Source organism: Hippocampus zosterae, chromosome 18 (genome assembly GCF_025434085.1).
Source record: "Hippocampus zosterae strain Florida chromosome 18, ASM2543408v3, whole genome shotgun sequence".
In the NCBI taxonomy this organism is placed as follows: Eukaryota; Metazoa; Chordata; class Actinopteri; order Syngnathiformes; family Syngnathidae; genus Hippocampus; species Hippocampus zosterae.
This window is the reverse complement of record NC_067468.1, coordinates 10,134,811-10,159,241: the sequence shown is the minus strand read 5'-3', so window position 1 is coordinate 10,159,241 and position 24,431 is coordinate 10,134,811. Positions and strand designations below refer to the sequence as shown.

General features: G+C 46.1%; 5 protein-coding genes across 11 annotated transcripts in view; 2 read left to right on the top strand and 3 right to left on the bottom strand.

Moving 5' to 3' along the window:
* nsmfa (NMDA receptor synaptonuclear signaling and neuronal migration factor a) overlaps positions 1-6,919 on the top strand; it is a 33,255-nt gene extending 26,336 nt beyond the window's left edge. Inside the window, 5 exon segments of the mRNA XM_052050647.1 lie at positions 3,456-3,526; positions 3,808-3,887; positions 4,187-4,289; positions 5,145-5,220; positions 5,690-6,919. Coding sequence (XP_051906607.1) covers positions 3,456-3,526; positions 3,808-3,887; positions 4,187-4,289; positions 5,145-5,220; positions 5,690-5,787 — 428 coding nt within the window. The 3' untranslated portion in view covers positions 5,788-6,919.
* Positions 6,920-7,082: 163 nt separating this feature from the next.
* On the bottom strand, positions 7,083-14,156 carry LOC127590961 (cGMP-dependent protein kinase 1-like). 3 transcript variants are annotated; one of them, XM_052050640.1, is made up of 22 exons: positions 13,444-14,156; positions 13,174-13,306; positions 12,574-12,810; positions 12,310-12,451; positions 12,098-12,164; positions 11,927-12,026; positions 10,850-10,963; positions 10,666-10,771; positions 10,536-10,599; positions 10,382-10,459; positions 9,580-9,674; positions 9,425-9,490; positions 9,037-9,111; positions 8,866-8,962; positions 8,652-8,791; positions 8,391-8,480; positions 8,111-8,252; positions 7,883-8,046; positions 7,691-7,813; positions 7,538-7,600; positions 7,402-7,468; positions 7,083-7,223 (listed from the first exon to the last, which is right to left on the bottom strand). In XM_052050640.1, exons 3-22 carry the CDS (start codon positions 12,791-12,793, stop codon positions 7,125-7,127), a joined length of 2,112 nt encoding a protein of 703 aa, XP_051906600.1. In that variant the 5' UTR covers positions 12,794-12,810; positions 13,174-13,306; positions 13,444-14,156; the 3' UTR covers positions 7,083-7,124. The 3 variants fall into 3 exon arrangements, with proteins under 3 accessions (XP_051906600.1, XP_051906604.1, XP_051906603.1); XM_052050644.1 differs by having other exon boundaries at positions 12,310-12,448; XM_052050643.1 differs by lacking the exon at positions 13,444-14,156 and having other exon boundaries at positions 13,174-13,388.
* On the top strand, positions 13,444-14,681 carry LOC127591111 (EKC/KEOPS complex subunit LAGE3). The gene is made up of 3 exons (XM_052050952.1): positions 13,444-13,596; positions 14,150-14,278; positions 14,358-14,681. Exons 1-3 carry the CDS (start codon positions 13,502-13,504, stop codon positions 14,464-14,466), a joined length of 333 nt encoding a protein of 110 aa, XP_051906912.1. The 5' UTR covers positions 13,444-13,501; the 3' UTR covers positions 14,467-14,681.
* Positions 14,672-17,434, bottom strand: wdr45 (WD repeat domain 45). Its single transcript, XM_052050819.1, has 10 exons — positions 17,104-17,434; positions 16,760-16,834; positions 16,575-16,679; positions 16,403-16,508; positions 16,173-16,267; positions 16,016-16,095; positions 15,663-15,871; positions 15,339-15,440; positions 15,121-15,266; positions 14,672-15,027 (listed from the first exon to the last, which is right to left on the bottom strand). Exons 1-10 carry the CDS (start codon positions 17,150-17,152, stop codon positions 14,918-14,920), a joined length of 1,077 nt encoding a protein of 358 aa, XP_051906779.1. The 5' UTR covers positions 17,153-17,434; the 3' UTR covers positions 14,672-14,917.
* A 1,492-nt stretch (positions 17,435-18,926) lies between these two features.
* On the bottom strand, positions 18,927-24,317 carry LOC127591055 (blastula protease 10). 5 transcript variants are annotated; one of them, XM_052050853.1, is made up of 14 exons: positions 23,990-24,317; positions 23,508-23,611; positions 22,319-23,022; positions 21,827-21,977; positions 21,546-21,724; positions 21,433-21,465; positions 21,306-21,359; positions 20,561-20,604; positions 20,410-20,479; positions 20,219-20,333; positions 19,567-19,739; positions 19,386-19,467; positions 19,193-19,314; positions 18,927-19,119 (listed from the first exon to the last, which is right to left on the bottom strand). In XM_052050853.1, the coding sequence occupies exons 5-14, from the start codon at positions 21,595-21,597 to the stop codon at positions 18,956-18,958; spliced, it is 909 nt and encodes a 302-aa protein (XP_051906813.1). In that variant the 5' UTR covers positions 21,598-21,724; positions 21,827-21,977; positions 22,319-23,022; positions 23,508-23,611; positions 23,990-24,317; the 3' UTR covers positions 18,927-18,955. The 5 variants fall into 5 exon arrangements, with proteins under 5 accessions (XP_051906813.1, XP_051906812.1, XP_051906815.1 ...); XM_052050852.1 differs by having other exon boundaries at positions 22,882-23,022; XM_052050855.1 differs by lacking the exon at positions 21,306-21,359 and having other exon boundaries at positions 21,412-21,465; positions 21,827-23,022.
* Between the last annotated feature and the right edge of the window lie 114 nt (positions 24,318-24,431).

Here is a 24,431-nt window from a genome sequence, read left to right as displayed (position 1 = left end):
GGTCGTTTTTTTCGGCCAAAAATGCCTTACTATACATGGTCGTCTTTTTTGGCTAAAAACGCCTTACTATACATGGTTGTTTTTTTCGGCCAAAAACGCCTTACTATACATGGTCGTTTTTTTTTGTTGCTAAAAACGCCTTACTATACATGGTCGGTTTTTTTTGCTAAAAACGCCTTACTATACATGGTCGGTTTTTTTTGCTAAAAACGCCTTACTATACATGGTCGTTTTTTTCTGTTAAAAACGCCTTACTATACATGGTCGGTTTTTTTTTTGCTAAAAACACCTTACTATACATGGTCGTTTTTTTCGGCTAAAAACGCCTTACTATACATGGTCGGTTTTTTTTGTGCTAAAAACGCCTTACTATACATGGTCGGTTTTTTTTGCTAAAAACGCCTTACTATACATGGTAGTTTTTTTTCGGCTAAAAACGCCTTACTATACATGGTCGGTTTTTTTTGCTAAAAACGCCTTACTATACATGGTCATTTTTTTTTCGGTTAAAAACGCCTTACTATACATGGTCTTTTTTTTCGGCATAAAACGCCTTACTATACATGGTCGTTTCTTTCGCCTAAAAACGCCTTACTATACATGGTGGGGTTTTTTTGCTAAAAACGCCTTACTATACATGGTCGTTTTTTTCTGTTAAAAACGCCTTACTATACATGGTCGGGTTTTTTTGGCTAAAAACGCCTTATTATACATGGTCGTTTTTTTCGGCTAAAAACGCCTTACTATACATGGTCGTTTTCTTTTGCTAAAAACGCCTTACTATACATGGTCAGGTTTTTTTTGCTAAAAACGCCTTACTATACATGGTCGTTTTTTTCTGTTAAAAACGCCTTACTATACATGGTCGTTTTTTTTTTTGCTAAAAACACCTTACTATACATGGTCGTTTTTTTCGGCCAAAAATGCCTTACTATACATGGTCGTTTTTATTGGCTAAAAACGCCTTACATGCTAAAAACACGCTAAAAATACATGGTCGTTTTTTTCGGCTAAAAACGCCTTACTACACATGGTCGTTTTTTTTCGGCTAAAAACGCCTTTCTGTACATGGTCGTCTTTTTGGGCTAAAACCGCCTTACTATACATGGTCGTTTTTTCGGCTAAAAACGCCTTACTATACATGGTCGTTTTTTTCGGCCAAAAATGCCTTACTATACATGGTCGTTTTTATTGGCTAAAAACGCCTTACTATACATGGTCGTTTCTTTCGCCTAAAAACGCCTTACTATACATGGTCGTTTTTTTCTGTTAAAAACGCCTTACTATACATGTTCGTTTTTTTGGGCTAAAAACGCCTTACTATACATGGTCGTTTTTTTCGGCATAAAACGCCTTACTATACATGGTCGGTTTTTTTCTGTTAAAAACGCCTTACTATACATGGTCGGTTTTTTTCTGTTAAAAACGCCTTACTATACATGGTCGTTTTTTTGGCTAAAAACGCCTTACTATACATGGTCGGGTTTTTTTGCTAAAAACGCCTTACTATACATGGTCGGGTTTTTTTTGCTAAAAACGCCTTACTATACATGGTCGTTTTTTTCGGCATAAAACGCCTTACTATACATGGTCGTTTCTTTCGCCTAAAAACGCCTTACTATACATGGTGGGGTTTTTTTGCTAAAAACGCCTTACTATACATGGTCGTTTTTTTTGGCTAAAAACGCCTTACTATACATGGTCGTTTTTTTTGCTAAAAACGCCTTACTATACATGGTCGTTTTTTTCTGTTAAAAACGCCTTACTATACATGGTCGGGTTTTTTTTGCTAAAAACGCCTTACTATACATGGTCGTTTTTTTTGGCTAAAAACGCCTTACTATACATGGTCGTTTTTTCCGGCTAAAAACGCCTTACTATACATGGTCTTTTTTTTTTTGCTAAAAACGCCTTACTATACATGGTCGGGTTTTTTTGCTAAAAACGCCTTACTATACATGGGCGTTTTTTTCTGTTAAAAACGCCTTACTATACATGGTCGGTTTTTTTTTGCTAAAAACGCCTTACTATACATGGTCGTTTTTTTCGGCATAAAACGCCTTACTATACATGGTCGTTTTTTTCTGTTAAAAACGCCTTACTATACATGGTCGTTTTTTTCTGTTAAAAACGCCTTACTATACATGGTCGTTTTTTTTGGCTAAAAACGCCTTACTATACATGGTCGTTTTTTTGGCTAAAAACGCCTTACTATATACATGGTCGTTTTTTTGGCTAAAAACGCCTTACTATACATGGTCGTTTTTTTTCGGCTAAAAACGCCTTACTATACATGGTCGGGTTTTTTTGGCTAAAAACGCCTTACTATACATGGTCGTTTTTTTGGCTAAAAACGCCTTACTATATACATGGTCGTTTTTTTGGCTAAAAACGCCTTACTATACATGGTCGTTTTTTTTCGGCTAAAAACGCCTTACTATACATGGTCGGGTTTTTTTGCTAAAAACGCCTTACTATATACATGGTCGTTTTTTGGCTAAAAACGCCTTACTATACATGGTCGTTTTTTGGCTAAAAACGCCTTACTATACATGGTCGTTTTTTTCGGCTAAAAACGCCTCACTATACATGGTCGGGTTTTTTTGCTAAAAACGCCTTACTATATACATGGTCGTTTTTTGGCTAAAAACGCCTTACTATACATGGTCGTTTTTTTCGGCATAAAACGCCTTACTATACATGGTCGTTTTTTTCTGTTAAAAACGCCTTACTATACATGGTCGTTTTTTTCGGGCCAAAAACGCCTTACTATACATGGTCGTTTTTTTGGCTAAAAACGCCTTACTATATACATGGTCGTTTTTTTGGCTAAAAACGCCTTACTATACATGGTCGTTTTTTTTCGGCTAAAAACGCCTTACTATACATGGTCGGTTTTTTTTTTGCTAAAAACGCCTTACTATACATGGTCGTTTTTTTTTGCTAAAAACGCCTTACTATACATGGTCGTTTTTTTTTTGCTAAAAACGCCTTACTATACATGGTCGTTTTTTTCTGTTAAACCGCCTTACTATACATGGTCGTTTCTTTCGGCTAAAAACGCCTTACTATACTATGTCGTTTCTTTCGGTCAAAAACGCCTTACTATACATGGTCGTTTTTTTTGGCTAAAAACACCTTACTATACATGTTCGTTTTTTTTGGCTAAAAACGCCTTACTATACATGGTCGTCTTTTTTCGGGTAAAAACGCCTTACTATACATGGTCGTTTCTTTCGGCTAAAAACGCCTTACTATACATGGTCGTTTTTTTTTCATCTAAAAACGCCTTACTATACATGATCGTTTTTTTTTCATCTAAAAACGCCTTACTATACATGGTTGTTTTTTTCCGGCTAAAAACGCCTTCGTATGCATATGTTGATTCAGACACCAAGGTATCGTTTTACAGAAACTCCATTCCTCTTACCGTTCTTCCCTTCTCTCTTTCTCAGAGGAAATCGAGAAGAAGCTTGCAGCTTACAGAAGGGGAAGCAAATTCTGGAGGATGCTCATCTTTTGCCAGGTGGGGGACGCGGGATGCAAAAGGATGATGTATTCGTGGCAGGGTTGAAGACTTCGATGGGTGCACGTGGGGTATCAGCCACCCCACAGTTGTCATGAATAAACATTTCTGCGTCTTTTAATAATGATCCCTCAGCCTGGTCAGATTTATCGAATGCATGATTTTAATTCGAGAGGGATTTTTTTGTTTGCAGCAGCAGCAGCAGCAGATGCCAGTTCTTGCATGCAGTTAAAGAATAAAAATGAAATAAGGCATCAAGGTGTGTTTTGTGTGTCATTTAGGGAGGGCCAGGTCACTTGTACCTCCTGAAGAATAAAGTAGCAACATTCGCTAAGGTGGAAAAGGAGGAAGACATGAGCCAGTGAGTCCATTTTTTTTATCCTCGTAACTCCTAAGAGGGGGTATCTCATATTTTACCAAAGTGTGGTTAAGAACATGCGTAAGAATTATTGTTTATTTATTTTTTTAGGAAGCATAACCGTTACATGCATCTACTGCAAACCCCAGTTTTAAAGGTTATTGCGGAAATGTTGCATCATACTTCTTGTTAAAGTTATGAAAAATGTCTAAATGCAGACACTTGTCATTCGTTAGATTTGATCTTGTCGGGAGGGGGACAAGTTGGCCTCGGCTGAAGCCTTTTTTTGGGGGTTGATTTAGATTCTGGAGACGACTCAGCAGAATGATGAGTAAAGTCAACCCGGAGCCCAACCTCATCCACATCATGGGATGCTACGTCCTGGGTAACCCAAATGGAGAGAAGGTACGCACCCAAAAAAGATTGCTGCTGTTGGGTTACTTTTCATACTTTGGCCCAGCAAATTGATTTTGGGCAGTTTGAAGAGCTGACGCCGGAGAGGGGGGGGGGGGGTACAGTTGCTTGCTCGCTCTTCTTCTCGGAAAATGCTCGTGCAACTGGGTCAAATCCTCAACCCCACTGCGCCGGGTATAAATAACCCAACATTGGCTGGGTCCCTTTTTGGACCCTTTCCGCATGTGGCGCTTGGATACATGTCACTCTGCAAAAACGGTGAAAGACAACAAATGGCGCCCGCGGACGTGCGCGTGCCAACAAACGTTGACCCAGGCCAGCGATTTGTGTCCTTCCCAGTCATGTCTGCCAAAACGTGACATCAATTTGGATCTCGGAGGGCTTGACGCGCTGTCTGGCAACACGAAGAACGACAGATCAGTGTTTTTTCCAGCTTGTCAAACTTTGTACATACACAGTTGCTTCAAGACTCCCCCACCCCTGCCCCCCCCAAAAAAAAAATGTTGCGCACTTTTATTTTGTCATATTAACTTCAACCCAGGGGGAAGACGTCTTGAAATAAACTAAAAATCAGTACAAGGAATTTGTTAAGTACAATATTTCACATTCAGCGACGACCCAACAAAGGATCCCAACGACCTGACGCATGCAACTGGTGGTCAAACATCTTGTTTGCAATTGCTAACTCCATTTGTCCTTGTCCAAGCGTGTGCTTGGTGCAACACAAGCTAAAACAATCAGACATACTCTACTCACACTCTTAAGCAGTCTTTCCCTCCTGAGCGCGGATCCGAGCGTAAAAGGAGCTTAAACGGCCTTTGCTTTCTTTTATCTGCGCCCAAACAGCTGTTCCAGAAACTGAAGAATCTGATGAGGCCTTATTCCGTGGAGTTCGAGTCGCCACTGGAGCTTTCCGCGCAGGGTGGGTGTTGGCATCACATTCCAAGAAATGTCCTCTGGCGAGCAAGTTTAAGCCCAGTTTTTGTTACCCCACGTGGCACGACTATGGAAGCACACTTGTGCCCCTATTAAGTCGCCAAGATACTCGCATTCTCAGTATATGCAAAAAATGTCGAGACACTCACAAAAATACTTACAACTCTATCCAGCAGAGGGCAGCACATGACCCACAAACACTGCAAGAATAGGTCCGAAGCCCAAAACATGACATATTAACACATTTTTGACACCGTCAAGTGTAAAGTAGTACATTATAGAATGCTATTTTTCTTTTATTAAATGTTTCTTGTGTTTTGGGAATTCCAGAACAGACAAATGGCAATTCCAATTCATTTAAATCAGGATAGCGGCACAAATGCAAAAATATCTCCAGGCGCTGCTGACGTGTCCCCAGTATGAATGAATCAAAAAAACTTTTCTCACTTGTGAAGGCAAAGAGATGATCGAGATGTACTTCGACTTCCGCCTCTACCGCCTGTGGAAGACGCGTCAGCATTCCAAACTGTTGGATTACGAGGACCTTTTGTGACGGAAGATGACAAGAATGTTCCTCGCGTTGCAGTGACTGGATGTTTTGCTCACTTGGCGTCCACGGCGGAAAAGGGACAAGGACCCTGAAAGAATTAAAAAAAAAAAAAAGGATGACTTTGTTGCTTCATTCACTTGCCGTGTTTAAAAAGTCATCTGTACAAAGCCCATTGAGGTCACCGTTCGGTTGCGCACGGTGGATATAAAAAGTCTACACACCCCAGTTCAAATGCCGGGATTTGGTGATCTCAAAATGATAATTAAGATGCAGGAAAAGTTCAACAAAAAAAATTGTGTGGTTGCACTCTTCTAAATGGCTTTTGCCTGGGTTCAAAATTAACCAATCACATTCAAGCTGATATTTACCCTTTCGGGGATAGCGCTTACGACAGTGGACGGCTTACCAGGTTGCAGGGGGGGGGGGGGCATGAAAGGGTTAATGGAAGTCAACACACTGACAACCCCCCCCAAACAAAAAGTTATGTTTTTTTCTCGCAGATTTTTCTTTTGTTTTTATTCCGAGTCACCTTTTTCTATCCACTGTTGACATCCATGACTAATCCACCCTTTGTGTCCGTGTAAGAATCTGGCATCGCTTCAGTCATGCAAATAATAATCCTCCCGATCGGATCAATGACGTCTACTTTTTTTTTTTTTAATGTGTGTTGCTGTGCGGTTTTCTGAACAGACGTACGTTTGAACAACTCAGGTTTTAGCCACTAAATTTACAACTGTGTCAATCGAAGATACGCTGTTTAATCGCCATCTCGCTGGGAGTGAATGTACTGTTGGCGCTGCGGAAATCTACGGTAACTCTAAATCTTTTTGTTTTTTTGTTTTTTTTTTTGGGTGTGAACATGGTCGCTTATCAATGAGAAGAAGAACAAAAAAAGACGGATTTATTGTGCGTTTTCGTTGCGGCTGTGAAAAGCTAAATGTGTTCATGTGATGTCAGGAAGGGATGTAATAGCCATCCAATGGACAGAAGGTGACAAATTTGCGGAATGACAAAAACAAAAAAACAAACAAACCAAAAGGGCTTGGATGATGAGTGGAAATGTTGAAAATGTCATTTTCTTAACGTGTTCTCAGTGGTGTTTGAGGAATATCACATTAAAGATGATGTCATTGTGTGGTCGATTTTTTTTTCCTCCTCCCCGTTGGTAAGACAAATTTGGCAGAAAAATGACAAAAATGGCCCTCACAAAACTTTTTTTAATCAATAACTGACATGTTCTGAAAAAAAAAAAACAAGTAAATACAAAACCGAAACAGTATAATTTATTTTTGGATGTAACCGAGAGAGCGACTGACCAGGCTCGCTGTTTGCATGCGATGTCAGAACTCCAGGTCCCAGCCTGACTCCTCATCAGGGGGCGGGCCCTCCGTGTCCAGAGGGAAGTCGTCAAAGTTGCTGTTATCGAGTGGGCCGTCCACCTAGTGGCCAAAAAAAATGCGCTATTGATGACGCCGTCAAACTAAACAACATAGATGCTGCCGGCACCCCCACACTACTTTTATCCAAAACCCCTTCCAGCTCATGAAACCGAGGTGCTTTGAAAAGGGGCGTGACTACAACACGCCTTTGATGTTGCACACGATAGCCACCGCTCACCCTTGGCGCGAAGGGGCAGTCCATGGTTCCCTGGCGGAGGCCGTCCCAGTTGAAGCCCTCAAACCACCTGATTCGAGGAGGAGGAGACGTTGCGATAACAACAATGCCAATCAGAAAGACGCATCATGTTACACACTTGTGCTTCTGGATGTCCTTCACGCCGTTCTTCTGGTTCCCAAGACGTTCTGAGGGGTTGTCTCTGACACACACACACACACACACAATCACCAGAAGGATCATGACTCCGACGTTTTCTGAATCTCAATCTGAACCTCTGCTAGGCCACAACCTGCAAAGTCTCTTGATGAGGTTGGCGGCACTCTTGGTGATTTTTTTAGGGAATTCCACCATGTTGATGCCCCTCAAGATGATGTTGTACGTCTTCATGGGGTCCGAGCCGGAAAACGGCGGACTGCGGTACCAGGAAGTGAATGACGTGTTGAAGCTAACACGCTAACGGCGGAGACGTTGTTGCGCCGACCTTCCGCTGAGAAGCTCAAAGACCAGAATCCCGAGGGACCAGCAGTCGGCTGAGCTGTCGTGCCCTTTGTTGAGGATGATCTCCGGGGCCACGTACTCGGGAGTTCCGCAGAAGGTCCAGGTCTTCTTCCCAAGGCCCACCTTCTTAGCGAAGCCAAAATCCACCTAACAGCCAAACGATGGCTCGCTTCCGTCAGTCATCATGTTGACCGGCGCTGTGCAGACTCACCAGCTTGGCGTAGCCTCTGTGGTCCAGGATGATATTCTCGGGCTTGAGGTCCCGGTAGATGATCCCCTTACAGTGGAGCTCCGCCAGAGCCTCGATGACGCACGCCGTGTAGAATCGTGTGGTCCCGTCGTCAAATGAGCCACTGGTGGAAAAGAATGAGATGGGATAGCCTATTTGCAAAAAAAAATATCATAATATATATATATATTTTTTGTTTTAAACATGCCTCGAGGTACTTGAGCTGGTTTGTCTTTCATTGTGACGTCCCAACGACACTCACCTGTCTCGTAAGTGCGTCCACAGCTCACCGCCAAGACAAACCTCCAGGAGCATGTATAAATATTTGGAGTCCCGGAAGGTCCGGTATAACCTGCGGCAGGCGAGGGACACAAAATATTTTTGGTCAACAATCAAAATGTTGAATGAAGGCTGCTGGGAATTTGAATTTGGGCAACACAGCTGCCAGGCAACGAATTAGGTAAAGGAGTCAAATCTGTACTACTCATCGGTCTACTTTAGGATTGCATGACTGTCATGTGACCTGATGATGAAGGGACTGTTGACCTCCATCATGATGCGGCGCTCCGACAGGATGTGCTCCTGCTGCCTGGTGTCTAGGATGTGGCGCTTCTTCAACACTTTGAGGGCAAACGAGCGGCCGGCGTTGCTCTTCAGCTGCACCTGAAAGGGTCCCGGCCGCGTGTCACCGCACACGCAAGCCCGTTAGCGTGCCGCAAACAACCACGCGCACCCACCAGCTCCACGCGGCTGAAGCCCCCCATGCCCAAGGTGCAGACAACGCGGAGGTCGTCGAGCGTCACGCTGGAGAAGAAGTCGTCCTCCGCCGGACGCCTGCGCGCATGTTGTTAGCTTGCCGTTAGCTTGACGCGGCGGCTACTAGCTAGTTAATGATGTCCGCCGCTCACTTGGATTGGATTTGGTCGTCGTCACTCTGCTTGGTGTCGCCTTCCTCCAGGCCGCCAATCAGCTGCTTGAAGGACCTGAGGGACAAAGAGACGTGTGAAACCAACGCGCCGCGGCGACGTGACAACTGATGTATGTGCCTTTGGAATGTTATACTTGATGGCTAGCCGCATTGCGAGGGCTAAAAAGTCATTCAATATTGGCGGGGGATAAGAAAAAAGAAATTTTACGTTGATTTGTGTTTATTGTTGTTGTGGCATTGTATAAAAAGAAAGGTTTTAAAGAATAGCTCATCCATGCGTAAACGGCAGGAAAAATCACCAATCTTTAAATGTTCCCGCCACGAGCCATCACGTAGCTCCGCCCCCTTCCTCAAAGCAAGCCACTCACTCTCTGTCCACCACCAGGCAGGTGACGGCGCCCTCTGCCGTCACGCTGGCTGTGCGCACGTCTTCCCTGCGAGACAGCGAAAGGCCACAAAAAGTTGGAAGGCGGGAACGGCGCCGGCGGGAAATGGCGGGAACGGCGCCGCGGCGGCGTTTCACCCTTTCAGCGCCTGCTCGCCGAACCAGTCGCCTTTCGACAACGTCTTCACTGGCACCTGCTCGTCGCCGGAGGCACTCTGCTGCCAAACGTTCACCTGCGCACCCACGTTGGAATACTTGAGGTTGTTGATTCGATTTTTTTTCTTCAGTTATGGGATGCACACGCTCATAATGGCTAAGGCGCACACTGAATTTGAAGAATCTCCAAACCAACTGGATAGACATGACAATCCAGTCTTTTTATCATCTTTTATTTGGTTTAACACGATTGAGACGCCGGCCAAATATAGATGGAGAAAGATACGGTATTTATTCTAAGTAATTTTTCTGACTAATTAACTGGTTGGGATTCACTCATCTAAGCCATCAAGTTAGTTGACCTTAATAGTTTTAGCATTGTTTTTTTTTAAATAACACAAGATGAGAAATGAAAGAAAACCTTTGGCAGATACAAGACAAAAGTCTTGTGGAATATTTTTTTAAATATTTTTTATATTTTATTTTTTTATATATATTTTTTATTATAAATATATTTTATTATATTTTTTTGCCCCAATTTTTGCCATCACCATCATGCTAGTCTTGTTTTGCTCCATCAGGTCAGCTTATCCACACGTTACGTCTTTTTTTTTTATTGTTTCTTTTCATTTCATTGGCTTCAACTTCTGCTTTTATTTTGAATTTATGGACGATTTTTTTTTCTTCGCAATCGTTCATTTTTGTGAACTGCGATAACCTTGCTGCAGCCCACGTGGACAAACGGCCGAGGCAAAACCGGAGATAGGAAGTGGACGTTGCTCACCTGACCCTCGCTGATGATGAAGAAAGTGTCGCCCGTGGCGCCTTGCCGGATGATGTAGTCGCCGTTGTTGTAGTGAGTCTGATGTACACACACACACGCAGGGTTACATCATCAGAGATGACCTTTGACATGTGTCAGATGGGTCCGGAGTCACCTCTTCCAGAATGTCGGCCAGCTTGCTAAGAATGTCCTCCGGAAGGGTCTGGAAAGACGGAACGCTAGCGGCAAGGAGGCGCGACGTCACTAAGGCAGCATAGCGTGCGACATCATCACAATCAGGTTACCTTCGTAGGAAGTCCGTGTATTGGGAATGCTTGATGAGGCCGGTCCTCATCATGATGGTCTGAAAGCCTTGACGGTCGATGGCCCACATCTTGATGTGGGTCAGCGCTGGGCGCAGACACGCATTTTTATTTACATAGCGCTTTCACAACAGCCGCGCGTCACAGAACGCTGGACGTCAAATACCTGTCACCGTGGCCGTGCGCGTGCAGTTGTACAAGATGGCGAGCTCGCCAAAGACTTTTCCGGGGCCGATGGTACACAACTTTTTGCCTTCTTTGCTCACCTCCACCATGCCCTCTGATGGATGCCAAATGGAAAGATGTAAACGTCACTTTGGGCGTGTCGTCGGGCGTGGGCCACGCTTTATACACGGGACGCAAGCCGCCCGTTATGATCTGGGCTTGGGGCAAGCAAAGGCTTTATTTTGAAGGCCGATCATTTTGCCATTGTCGTTTTGAAACGCAAAAGTGGTCACGTGCATGTCCTCCTCCTCCCTGGCTGAGGTCCGCCATGTTGGGCTTTGGACAAGCCGCGTCCAAATTTGGAGTCCTCCGAAGGCCGAATTTATCATTTAGACCAGGGGTGTCCAAACTTTTTGCCAAGGGGGCCAGATTTTATGTGGTAAAATGTCGGGGGGCTGACCTTGGCTGACATTCTTTACATTGAACAACAATATTGTTCAACAAATTTTAGTAAGCCAGTCTGTTTCACATTTCCATTTTTATTTTAATTTCAACAATCTTAAGAATTTCTTTTGGTTCATTTGAAACAGGAATTTGAAATATGACACATCAGTCAATATAAACACGGAGTGATGTCTTGTTAACTCGTGAGTGATGCCCTCTAGTGTCTAAATGCTATTACTCATTTAGTGAATGCTATTACTCATTTAGCCACTAGAGGGAAGCAGTACTCTATGAAACATCACTCACCAGTCTACGAGACCTCAGTCAATGCAACACGTGTTCCATTGCGCCCAACCTGCTGGCCAGACGGCACTGATTTTATGACGGGGGCCGAGGGCCGGACTTTGGACATGCCTGATTTAGACAGACTTTACGTTCACATTTCCGTTTTCAGCTGAAATTAACTGAAGGCCCGTCCACATCGGCCTCGCTTTATGTTGTCCACGTAGGCTACATGAGGAGCGGCCTTCGAAGGACCCAGTGAGTGAGTGAACAGAGCCAATAGACGCTTTGAACCGACGGCACTTCCCACAGCGGAGAAAAAGAAGAAATCAGTGGCAGAAGCAAAACTCACCCTCGAGAACGTAGACGCTGGATCCGTCGTCGCCCTCCTGGATGACGCAGCATCCTTTGTCCAGGCTGGTGGGCCGCATGCAGTCCAGGATGGTGAGGATCTGGACCGGCGGAGGGAAAAGAGCGCGGACGTCACGGCCAAGAAAAAAATGGACGACAGCGTGATTCTCACCTGTCCGTGTTCCAGGTGCTTCATGAAGTCGTTGTCCATCAGCGCTCTCTGGATCAACTCGCTGGACCTGCACGCAAACACGCCAACATGCTCTGGCTCCAGGGGTGACTTTTGTGGGCGGGGTTGTCTGGGCTTCCCTTGGAAATCCTTCCCCGGACACTAGATACCATTTTGTAAAAATTCCTAGACGTTTTCATATGTGGGGATCTCACTCTTTGGTCTTGCAATAGCTGGTGAGCGTGACGTCAGTGAGCTGGGTGGGATCCAGCGCGCTGGGTTCAGCAGAGATGGCCTGTCTCTTGGTACGCTGAGGCTCGTCCAGTGACGCGGCCGTCATTATTGCAGCGCCACCTGCTGGGTGCCAAAAAACAACAACAACCTCAGCCATCAATTCTACTTGTACTCTACTGATGAGCCAACAAATAAAAACATTCACCCATGAATGAAAATGAAAAGATTCTTGAAGGCATTCCCACCTGCGTTTTGCACCTCGGTGGGGGTGTGGTCGGCCCCCGGCGCCAAGCTGCGATGTCGGTCCACCTCGGCCCGCAGATGTCCAATCAGGAGCTCTTTGGCGTCCAGTTCCGACTCCAATTCGTCGATCAGCGCGTCTCGCTCCGTCAGCTCGTCGATCTTCAGCTGCAGCGCCACCTGCAGGTCACGCAGCATCCCGCCGCCTCTCTTTGGTGCCGCCATCAGCGAGTGGACATGTACTATTGGAAAAAAAAGCAAACAAACTGATAAATATTGATATGTATCGGTTTCCGTGTTCTTGTCAGACATTATTAGCCTGTCTTTACTTAAAATGCATGTCAATTAACGATACCATTAAACAACGTATCATTAAAGGCAATTTGAGCTGTGTTGTTTTAGAAGTATGTATCATACCAATACCACAATAAAGTCCCTCAAATTTAAAAAGGCTGGTAATTTACACAACACTGTTTTTGGTTCTGCACTTCTATGAAAGTACAGGACGCGTATTTCGCCGCCCGAGGGACACTCAAAAGGTGCCTCCTTTTATGTATTAGTTGTTGTGTTTGACTTTGAAAAAGAAACACCACTGCCTGCCTTACCGTGTCTTGTGACTTCAGAAGGTGTCTAAGAAGATTTGAAAGGAACTTCTGTCGGCGCTTCCTCGAGGATCTGCTAACACGTCCAAACAAAAAACGGCAACATATGCACGGGCACAGCTGATTTTGACAGCGCCTACACAGACAAAAAAAGGTCAAGAATCTGCCACAAATCTTGGTGTTGATGAACAGCAAGCAAGCTGGGCAAAACTTGAGCAAAATATTTACAATACAGTATACTACAACTCAATCGCGTAAAATAAATACCGGTACCTCCGAACGCTTTCAGTGTTGCGCGCTGTCCTCTACCACTTGGGGGCAGCCGCGGACAATGACGGTGCTCAAACGACTCGGACGAAGAAGACTTCCAATAACAAACAAGATGGCGGTTCCCGTAAACGACGACCAAGCGAGCAAACTGGAGTTGTATCCTTCGATTTAAGTTAAGACTGAATCGTCGAACGTTGTACTTTTCATTCAACTACATACTGCCGTTGGTTTGCAATCGGAGCGGTTCATATTGAGGAATACCATGAAAATATCTCGTCGTTCATATAGCGTAACAGCAAAAATTTGGACGAATGCTGGGCAAACGGTGTCTTGTTGCACTTTTTGGATGTTGCCTTTGCGAAAAAAGGGAAAATCTGGAGAATATTCATATTCAATCAGAGCTAAGTACCAATCCAATTAAAAAAACTGCACACTGCACCACAGTGTGACCCCAAAATCTGTCAAGAAGTCAACCATAGACGGATGACTTTCCCTCTCTCTGTTTCCATCTTATGTCCTGTCATCCTCTGAGTTTGACAAAGTGATGCAAGAACTCTCCTTTTCAAATCCAGCAATATGAGACAAATTCTACTTATTACAGTAATTGTACGTGGGATTCTAAATGTACACTGGAACTCCTCCCAGCCACTGCTGGTGACGCTAGAGCAGTGACTGGTTCCATAAGATTCCTTGACTCTCCCTCCTCCAGCTCTCTAGACGTCCCCTTCCCATCGGCACGTCAGGCCGCCGTGGCTCTTGGCTCGCTGAGTCCCGACCGCGAGCCCCGGCGAGGTGGCGTTCACAAACGGCTGACGCTCACTGGAAGTGTACTAAACGTGTGAGGAGTCTTTGCCTCGGCCGCGTCGCTCCCGTCACATTGCCGCCAATGACGCATTTGTGCATTGTGACCTTTTCAGGAAGTGGCGCGCCGACGAAGCTCGGGTCCTGCGCGTGTCCGTCAGTTCCTTCCTGGACCACCTGAGCCTCGTCTTGGAGACCATGCAGGCCTTTTCTGCCGGCGCCTGAACTTTCACTGGTTGGAAAAGTTTCGGTCACTATGAATTTGATCAGGATATGAAAAATACTCCATTTGTTTTGTTCTGCTAATTGTCCTTTTCTGCATTGGGGTGAGGCCTGTTTTATTTCTTGTCTGGATGTTTTCATAGTTGTCCTATGCTGCAGCGTTATCATGTGCGAGTACATCAATTTTCATTGGATCAAATAAAATATCTATTTTTAAAGTGTATTTTTTAATTTTGTTCTATTAGAACCATGTCCTTTATTTGTTCACTTTGTCAAAAACTACAAATCCAATCACGGGGGCGCTGTGACTGATACGCCAAGTGGTTGAAATGTCTCGCACAAATCAGTCACACGCATGACACCTTGATCCACCTGTTGTCATGACGACTGAGTACAGAGTCCTGCCGTTCCTTCGACGTCCCTTCGCATCCTTTCCTCTCTCGCTCCGTCATTTTCAAAAGTCATCGTCATCGCAAATGTCCAAGTAGACGTCGAAGGCTTCGCGGTTGCAGTTTCCGTCGGGCGTGAAGACGTACTTGTGGAAGGTGCCGTCCACGCAGATGGCTGCGGGAGGGACGACGACAAAACGTTAGGATTGACGTTTACCTCGCGGGACGGCAATAAAACACCGATGAGGGCCGAGCGGCGCTTGCTCACCGATGACGGAGTTGACGTTCTTGGACGTGTTCTTCCCGAAGGCGCAGATGCAGGCGCATTCGGCGGGCACGGTGAAGCTGGCCAGCGACCACTGGCTATCCACGTACTGACCGATCACGGGGCCCACCTTGCCCACACGTGCCAACCTGACACACACACATGAGCGGGCGGAGTCAAGGTGGGTTGAGGGTTGAGGCGGGCCAGCGCGGCGGCCTTACGCGGAGCGGCGGTTGAGTTTGGTGTCTTTCAGGGCGAAGACGTGGACCGTCCCTTTGTCGCTGGACGCGCACAAGAACGACGAGTCGTGACTGAAGTTGAGGCTGCGCGCAGGAAGTGGACATGGTCAGCCGCAAACAAAAACGTGGCCTCAATGAACAATGAAGAAGCCAGGAAGAGCGGCCGGGAGGCAGAAAATGAAGTCGATGATGAATGGATGGCAAAAATTGAGCACGTTGAAAAGAAGTGGAAGTGGAGCAGACGGGATGTTGATCCAAAACAGGAAGTCGATAAGACTGGCAGACAGGAAGCCGCGGTGCTCTTACCAGTAGAGGGTAGCGGGGTCGGTGCCTCGCCGCAGCTCCACCAGTTTGTCGCGGCTGTTGGTGTCAAAGAGCCGTATGAGCGTCCCCTTGCGAGAGGCCGAGGCCACCACGCTTCCCGGCTGGTTGAGCGCCACGCAGGCGATCTCGCTCTGGTGCGCGTTGATGGTGAACGGCGCCGACGACGTCCCCGGCTTGGTGTTGGACAGATCCTGATCCAGGCGAGATGTGACGGTAAGCCAGACTCGCCGTCACTTCAGCTATGTTTGCACTGTAGGTCCATTCTCATTTTTGGGGGGGGAAGGAATGAAAGGCGCGGCCCGAGTTGGCGACAGGAAGCGGAAAGAGCAACTCACCACCAGCTGCAGACTTCCACATTTATGTCCCGGGAAGACCAGCAGCTGCTTGTCCAGACTCGGACACAAGTCGCACAGACCTGCCGGCGAAGAAACGATACAAAATGGCCGACCTGCAAAGTGGGGGACGCGGCTGGTGCGGAGGATGAGCGGTCACCTTTGGGGTTGTCGCGCGTGTCAAACTCAAAGAGCTTGTGCGGTTTGTCGGGAAAGCTGTACACGTAGATCCTGTTCTTCAACACCATGACGATCCTGAAAGGAGCCGGCTGGCAAATTAAGTTTCAACAGCAATCGCCTGCCCGGCGTTTCAAGTTGAAAAGTTCAAACGCAACAAACGTTGTCCATGTGGCACAGCTTTAAATTCAATTGCAAGAGGTTGCCACTCACTTGTCGTGTCGCATTCGGACCGCAAGCACCGGCTTGGTGAAGGTGAACTCCAGCACCAGCTTGTCTTTGGCGTCCCGACACTCACGCGCGTCGTCCCAGATCAGCACTAAAAACCCATGCCAGTTCCCCTCATCATCATCACTTGACGGCGGAGGATTTAAAAGTTACCCACCAGATATCTCGGAGAACTTGGGACTGACTCCGCCTCCAACCACAGCCAGCAGGTTGGAGCGATGCAGCATGGAGCACGACGCCACGCTGCCAACCTGCTCATGATCTGCAAAGCAGACGGAAGGCCACGTAAGCAGCCAACCGCGGTCGGGCAGCCATCAGCGGCCGGGGGGGGCAGAAGCCTACCCAGGTGGCCTTTCTCCATCAACGGCTCCACGTTGTAAATGCGCACGCCCGACTCCATGGAGCAGCAGAAGCAACCTGAAACAAGAGCAGAGACATTTCTCCACACCATTCCTTCTGCACATGTTCTGAATCCAGCCCTGCATTTTCACCACTGCCTTTCACCCAAAGATAGATCAGATAATGCCGGTCACATGTAAAACAATTCATCTTTGAAACGTTACATGCCACACTACAATTATTGGTTGGAAGCACAATCTAGTTTCAAAACATTCAAATGCGTTCAGATCGAGGCCTTGAGGTTGTGACGTCATTGAATGTGCGTGGGGCGACAAAGTCTTCCTTACTGTGGTCCTGGTTGAACTGCAGGCTGATGACTCCTCTGCGCTGGGCCATGTCTCGACGCTTCACTCGCCACCGGTTTGTCTGAAGCTAAGCTCAAGTGAGCTGCTATAAGAAAGAAAGAAAGACCGTGAGCTCAAGTGAGCTGCTACAATTACGAAAGTGAGTTCACATGAGCTGCGACAAGGCGCCGGAACTTGTCCGTCGCGACAGTTGCGGGGTGGAAATCCCTCAAAGCCAACGTGAGAGCAGCAAACGGCAAACAAAACAAATGAAGATGTCGCAACACGAAGCGTTGTTTTGTTTACGGCGTGTGGACGTCACAGTAATGGACTTCCGGTTTGCTGCCACTTCCGTTTCCTGTTTGACGAAATTTTACGCGGGAAAAGAAGTGCGCCCCGCCTAGTCTACGATTGTACGTGGATTTAGTCGTTTTTTTTAAAATATTAACTGGACACGTAGCATGAACGCGAGGAGGCGTGCATTCATAATTAATGGCTTCAACCCGGATGTATTAAATGACATCCACATGCCTCAGGACAATACAGTATGTATTTTTTAATACTAAAAGTGGCACCTTAAAATAAAATATATATTTTATATGTATAGCACTTTAAAAACACTCAAAGGCACTTTACATAAAATAAAACGGATGAAGCCATATACAGTAATGACATTTAAAAGAAAAAAATATACGGGTGCAACAGTATGTACAAAAAAATGAGAGATTGTTACATATGTACAGTATTAGAGTAAAAGCATATTTGAACATGGGGGGTTTTTAGTGCAGGTTTAAGAGGGGAATGTCTGAAGTGATGAGGGAGAGAATTCCAGAGGGAGGGTGCGGTCATAGAAAAGGGTCTGTCTCCCCATGTCCGGCACTTAGTTCGGATAGGAGGGGTGAGGAGATTGGCATGGGCAGATCCAAGATTCCAAGTGGGGTTGTAATGATGATGGAGATCAGAGATGTAGAAGGGAGCAAAGCTGTGAAGGGCCTTGAAGGTGAGAAGAATTTTAAATTGGATTTGTTGTTGGATGGGATGGTTTTAATTTATTCCGTGAGGTAGTAATCCCCCCCCACCCCACACACACACCCCAAATCAATGCAATTTTTCCAGGTTGTGCCAACAAAACTATTAAGTGACAGATTTGAAGAAACATGCACCTTCAGACCTCTGTCAAAAATAACCTAAAACCAATCCATTCTGACTTTCTTACTATGGCTCAACATTTATTTTTTCAGATGTGACGCTTTAGTCAGCCTTACTCCAAACGTGTTACTGCTCTTTCATAAAGTGGCAATATTATGACATTCATTCATCTTTCGAACCGCTTGATCCTCACTAGGGTCGCGGGGGGTGCTGGAGCCTATCCCAGCTGTCTCCAGGCAGTAGCCGGGGGACACCCTGAATTGGTTGCCAGCCAATCGCAGGGCACACAGAGACGAACAACCATCCACGCTCACACTCACACCTAGGGGCAATTTAGAGTGTTCAATCAGCCGGCCACGCACGTTTTTGGAATGTGAGAGGAAACCGGAGTACCCGGAGAAAACCCACGCAGGCCCGGGGAGAACATGCAAACTCCACACAGGGAGGCCGGAGCTGGAATCGAACCCGGTACCTCTGCACTGTGAACCCGACGTGCTAACCACTGGACTACCAGGCCGCCAATGACATTCAAATGTCCAAAACGGTGAAATTCACCTCACCTGGACGGGAGCCGAGCAATCCTAACCCTGTCAACCCTACAATTCCTCATACTGTACTTTAATTGTTCGATTTTTAAGCGCACGACTTATATTTCTGGAAATGAAGCAAAGGCACCATTAAAGTGATGACAAATCGCGCATTTTATTTAAACACCAGAGTCTGTTGAGCTATCGTTTCTGGCACCCCCCAGCGGCGATTGTGTGGCATTGTGGGGGAGGCCTTTGATGTCAAATATGTGCACATTGTAGACTGGCTCAGGCGTGACTTCAGGTTCCCACCAGTACAGTTTCGCCACCTTGCGCACTTGGTCTGATAAATACAGCGGACAAGTCAATTGCAACCTGGAACGTTAGCGGCTAACCGTGTCAGAGAAGAAACTCACCGCATTTGTAGTGGAGACGAACCCTCTGGATGTCGGTGGCCGTCATGGTAAAGCGCTGGCCCATGTTGCTGTTCTGCACCTTGGCCACGATGGTGGGCTCCCCGTTACTTGAGAAGAAAGTGCTGCGCCCACCGCCAGCATACAATCAGCTCAATCACCGGAATGTCAACTTGAGCGCACGTGCGCGTGTTACCTGCCGTAGTGCATGATGGAGGGCAGGTCATACGGGAGCTGGAAAGTTTGTCCCCTTTGTATAAAGAAGTTTCTCCGATGTCCTTGAAAATAAAAACAGAGGCTGGAGTCGCTTGACGGCCGCGCAAGGGGCTATTCAATCAAATGCAAAGAAAGTTCAGAGCATGAATTTTTTTTCCGACCTCGCATGATGTTATCAGGCACGATGGTGATGTATTTGTCCCGGTCCATCCTGGTGTGCTCGTGGTAGAAGCCCAGAGCGTGGAGGACCTCGTGGACGATGTTGCCCACAGTGCAAGTTATGCCCACGTGCAGTTCCTGCTGGCCGCCCATAAAGCCCACGTACGAGGCGCACCTGCAGCATCACAGCAACCACTTCGAATAAACCATGCGCGCCAAACAACCATCAAGACATTTATGCATTTTTTTTAATGCATGTCAATATTTGGATTTTATTGCAGTCTGTCTTTGATGCTGGTTAGACTTTTTTTCACCTTGGTAACATGTTAATTGTTAATGTTAATAATGTATCATTATTCTGTATCATTCTTCAATTTGTTACGGCTCCATTAATTTCAGACAGCTAACTTAATATGAGCGGAATACACTAGAGCAATATTTATCGAGTCACTGCCACTTCCTCTACAAAAAATAAATAAATGAAAAGGGCAGTATATCACCCCTTTACCCACTTACATCTTGCCATTTGTTTCCCTGATCTGGCTCACCGTTTTTGGCTTAGATTTTATGAACTGCCCCCCCAATCCCCTGAACGCGTATGGCAGCTTACAACATCTCGAATAGATTTTCAAACACGAGAGACGCTCGGCGCACCCAACGGCGGCTTTGAAGAAGATGTAGTCAGGCTCGTTAGTGCGCTGTCGAAAGATCAAGCAGGTGTGGCGCGAGATCATGTTCAGGGCAGTCTTGATGTCGTCGGAGCGGTAGCCTGTCGGATGGCCGCAAAGTTAGCATTTAGCTTGTGGCTCAAAGTTGGAGATGCTCATGCATGCGTGCACTCTCACTCAGGGTGTAATCGATGGTGTATGGGATGCGTGTGGAAGGCCACCGTCTGTCCACTGCATTACGGTCATACTGCAAGGGAGAACGCAGGTAACTGTCAGTTGGTCTTCATGACACTTTGGTTTCAAACAAACAAGTCTAGCAAACACTCACTGAAACGAGCATGTCACCTTCCATCACATCTTCATCCACCAAGCCTGTCCAAACATTTGCACAACAGCAGTTTTTCCTCTTTTGATCATCACAACATACTTGAAATTCAGTTATCCAAAATTTTAACTTTGCTACCATGTTTTATGTTGAGAGTGAAGAAATTTAATCTGTGCTGTATGTTGCACATTTGACAATAAAGTTGTATCCAATGCAATGTAACATCCATATGAGATGGCATAAATGTTTTGTATGCCGTTAACTTGTCACCGTTTTTCCAAGCTTTAAGCTAAGGGACATATTGACATTACAAAAAACTTTGTAGCCATTGACAGCAATTCCCACTAGCTTGAGATACCACTCACAGCCCTCTAACATTAAAATTGTAACACTGCAAAAAAATTTTTACTCAACCGATTTGTAATCTAAACAACCCCCCTCCCGTAATGTTACTTTTTTTTAGTGTCCCATAATTTAACAATGCCACTACATACAGTCACTCTGCTTTTGTCTTGCTAATAGAAAGTGTCTACGTTTTTTCACTTTATTAACTTTGGAGGTGGTGGGTGCTGAGCGAGTTAAAGAGTTCGTTTTGGGGTCCGCTTATAAGCAAACATTAGCACACACACGCTTGCAAAAATGGGTGACTGAGTATATAAATGACATGGAGTGATTTCCTGCATTCCACAGTAGAAATTGTTAATAATAATTGAAAGAGGAAGAAGAAAAGGCAGAAGCGTGCACTGGCCTACGAGTGTCTCCGGGTTTTTCTCGGTGTACTCGACTGCATCGGCGAGCAAATCTGCGTGGGATGATTGACACGCCATTAGCCAAAATCGCCGACTAGCACTCACATGCTAACATGCCAAGAGTACCTTCGTCCTGGAGCGGCAACGGCACGCAACGGCCTGAAACAAAAGATGGCGTCATCAAAAGGCCATTTGGAGGAGAAAAAAAAGCTCAATAAATTGACATCTGCGAAATTTACCCGCATGCGGAAGGGTGGCCCAGCAGAGAAGCGCAGCAAAAGGCAGCAACATGGCGACGGCGGCTCGTTAGCGATCGAGAATTACACCTGTGCGCCACCTCCTTAAATAACCTTATTTGCTAATTAACACTGGATAGGGCTCCCTCTTCCCCCTGCTGGCTGGAAGACTGCACTGCAAGCTCAAATAATCATTTGAGGTGCAAACGATTTTTAACACCAAGTAGGTTTGAATGGAAGAAAAAGTGGAAAATATAATAGCCAGGCATGGTGAAGGTGCGTACGTTTGAAAGGCTGCTCGAGACATCCGCCATGTCTTCTGGTTTCACGGCTATTCCTCGCCTCTTTCCATTGCGTTCATTCGAGGTGCATGAGATCCATCCACACCTCGGCCGGGCCTGACTCCACTGAGCCTTCCTCTGTTTCCGCTGATTTCTGAAAGAGCACCATATTTTACGGCACATCTCACGCGAGCTGCCACAATGGCGCTCTGTTGGTTTTCGACGGTTTGCGTTGGACGAAGGAAGCATCTTTCTGTTATTGGCGGTGGAACTTGCCCGCGGGAGCCATTTGCTGTGCGTCACACACTTTGGACGCGGATCTTGGATCACCTGCTCTGTTGTGTGAATGTCAAAGGGCCCATCTCATTTGGCTAACGACAATTTCCTCCCTCCTTGCTCCTCGCTCTTCTGTTTACACGCTTGCACCTGGCACCAGAAATGTAATGGCGGAGGGAGGAGTATGGCAGAGAGCCAGGTTGGAGAACACCATCTCACCAAAATCAGGTTCCCGTTCGTCGTGGAGAGTCTCGTGGCTCCTGGAATTTGCTTTTCTTTCTTGAGGGTGAAAAGGAAGGAAGCAAGGAAGGAAGCAAGGAAGGAACAAAAGAAGGCTGGGAGCATCCGCACTGGCCTTCCTGCCGGCGGCGTCAGATGAGTGAGTGGGGAGAGCGTCATGTGCGCAGTGTCCAAAATAGGAGCCCTTCATTGACAAATGCGCCGCATCCGTGGAGAAAGATGCTGAGGTTTTGGCGCACACTCGGCCCTTTTGTGCATTTGCATTTGCATTTGCCGGCCGAAAGCATGTGACCGCCAATCGGGCTGACACCGTCACAGCTTGGCTCCTTGTGGAGCGTCCGAGAAAGGTGCTTCCGTCACCCGCCGCAGACTTTGTCAAAAGACTCCGCCATAAAACATCAAAGACGATGATTAGGAGCCGGCCGGGATGCTCACCATCACTGTGCAAGCGATCACTTGCCTTATAAGATGTAGTTTGAAGGCAAACAAACAACTGCACTTTTCAAACTGATACAATTTGGTCCCGTCATCGAGAAACACACCTGCAGGATCGGTTCAAATGTCTTTTTTTCTCGCTTCACATTCTTTTAGGGCCGACTCTCGTCCGACTCGCATCTCCAGAGTCGCATTCCTCACCGAGGGGACAGTGGCCGGCCAGCCGCTTCCATTCTGGGTTGGAGTTCCTGCAGTAGTGACAGGATCAACAATTGTCAAAAGTCCAACATAATATCACGCATTATTATGTCATGGCATGGAATTATGTTGACTTGTCATGGCGACAATGCCACCGTGCAATTTATTATAGCAACATAAATCAAGTTTTCCAACAATTCAATGTAACTGAGGTTTTTACCTTTCACTTATTTGTTTAAATTCTAAGGCCTGCTTCCCCCCAAAAATGCGAGAATGTCCAAGAATTTGCCCTCAGACGTCACTAATAGTATATAATCGGTGTATCGCTATCCCAAACGGATCAGGCTGACAATTTGAATTGTGTTTGGGGCTGATGACTTGGTGAAGAGAAAGTAGCCGATCAGGAAGCATCCTATTGTAAAGAAAGCAAAACATGTCCTTCCTGAAGTCCGTGGTGTTTTGTTTTTCAATATAAGTGGCCACATCCGTTTGCAAGAAGGATTTTTTTTTTTTAATTTTCGCCATATGCTCTCACCTTGAGAGAACTGGAAGGCGCCACAAGCTACGAGCAAATTTGTTTTGATCTGCATGCGTGGGCTCTTTGGAGCGAAAATTCCTTCTTTGTCAACTTGACCGCTCCTGTGAGGCACATGAAAGGTATGCTCATGGTATCGCAACATATCTCCACAAATTCCAAGAAGAAAGCTTTCGTTGCATTTGGAGATTGTCATCTGACTTCAATGTGACTTCCTTCTTTCCAATCAGCAAAGTTCCACAAAATGGAAATAAAAAAAGGGAAGAGGATTTCTTTTTCTGGTCTTGTGGGGCACATTGATGACCGCACCACATTTCACCACATCCGGAAGGCATGCGCACGCAAGGACACGCACAACATTCACAACGTTGCATTTATTTTTTCTTGTTGTGAAGGCAATCCGCTGACCGTCTGTTTACAAGTCAACAAATGAGTTTTCTGCTCAGAATGCGCTCGCGCATCAAACGCAACGTAATTGATACCTGATGCACGAAACACGAATTGCTCCACCATCATCTGCAAGCGCTTCACCTGGGAGGAGGCTGACCGCGATCCACTTCAAAGAAAAAGCAAGACAAACTGCTGGAAGCGTGGAAGAGGGGTCGTCTTGGAGGAGGGTCTTACTGACATCACTGGGAAAAAAAATGGGCACCACAGTCAAAAAGGCAACCATTGCAACACAACCATCGATTTGATTTCAATCATTTGAGGTGCTAAAAGTAGAATGTGATCTTTCATTTTTCAACTTGAAATGTTTCTCCGCTGGCTGTTGATGAATCAGCAATGCCACCAATCGGACCGTCTGCTTGATGAATTACGAACGAGCAAAAGGGGTGTGATCAAAAGTTTTGCTCTCTGGAGGAGAGAATCTTCCTGGCAAGTTTGGAGGTGGCTCCTCCTCGCAGGATGTCTGGGGCGAGGCCT

Bases quoted from the DNA above. Each gene is read 5' to 3' on its own strand.
- LOC127591055 (XM_052050853.1), bottom strand. From the start codon at position 21,597: ATGTTGCTGCCTTTTGCTGCGCTTCTCTGCTGGGCCACCCTTCCGCAT. The intron at 21,466-21,545 runs GTAAATTTCGCA...CTTTTGTTTCAG, and splicing joins GGCCACCCTTCCGCATGCGG to GCCGTTGCGTGCCGTTGCCG. The intron at 19,468-19,566 runs GTCGGAAAAAAA...TTTATTTTCAAG, and splicing joins GCCTGATAACATCATGCGAG to GACATCGGAGAAACTTCTTT.
- wdr45 (XM_052050819.1), bottom strand. From the start codon at position 17,152: ATGGCCCAGCGCAGAGGAGTCATCAGCCTGCAGTTCAACCAGGACCAC. The intron at 16,835-17,103 runs GTAAGGAAGACT...CTCTTGTTTCAG, and splicing joins GCAGTTCAACCAGGACCACA to GTTGCTTCTGCTGCTCCATG. The intron at 16,096-16,172 runs GTGACCGCTCAT...CTTCGCCGGCAG, and splicing joins CACGCGCGACAACCCCAAAG to GTCTGTGCGACTTGTGTCCG.
- LOC127590961 (XM_052050640.1), bottom strand. From the start codon at position 12,793: ATGGCGGCACCAAAGAGAGGCGGCGGGATGCTGCGTGACCTGCAGGTG. The intron at 10,964-11,926 runs GTGAGTTTTGCT...GGCATCCATCAG, and splicing joins CAGCGTCTACGTTCTCGAGG to AGGGCATGGTGGAGGTGAGC. The intron at 7,814-7,882 runs GTCGGCGCAACA...CTGGTACCGCAG, and splicing joins TTTGAGCTTCTCAGCGGAAG to TCCGCCGTTTTCCGGCTCGG.
- LOC127591111 (XM_052050952.1), top strand. From the start codon at position 13,502: ATGACGGTGCTCAAACGACTCGGACGAAGAAGACTTCCAATAACAAAC. The intron at 13,597-14,149 runs GTATCCTTCGAT...TCCCTCCTCCAG, and splicing joins CAAGCGAGCAAACTGGAGTT to CTCTCTAGACGTCCCCTTCC. The intron at 14,279-14,357 runs GTGAGGAGTCTT...TGACCTTTTCAG, and splicing joins ACTGGAAGTGTACTAAACGT to GAAGTGGCGCGCCGACGAAG.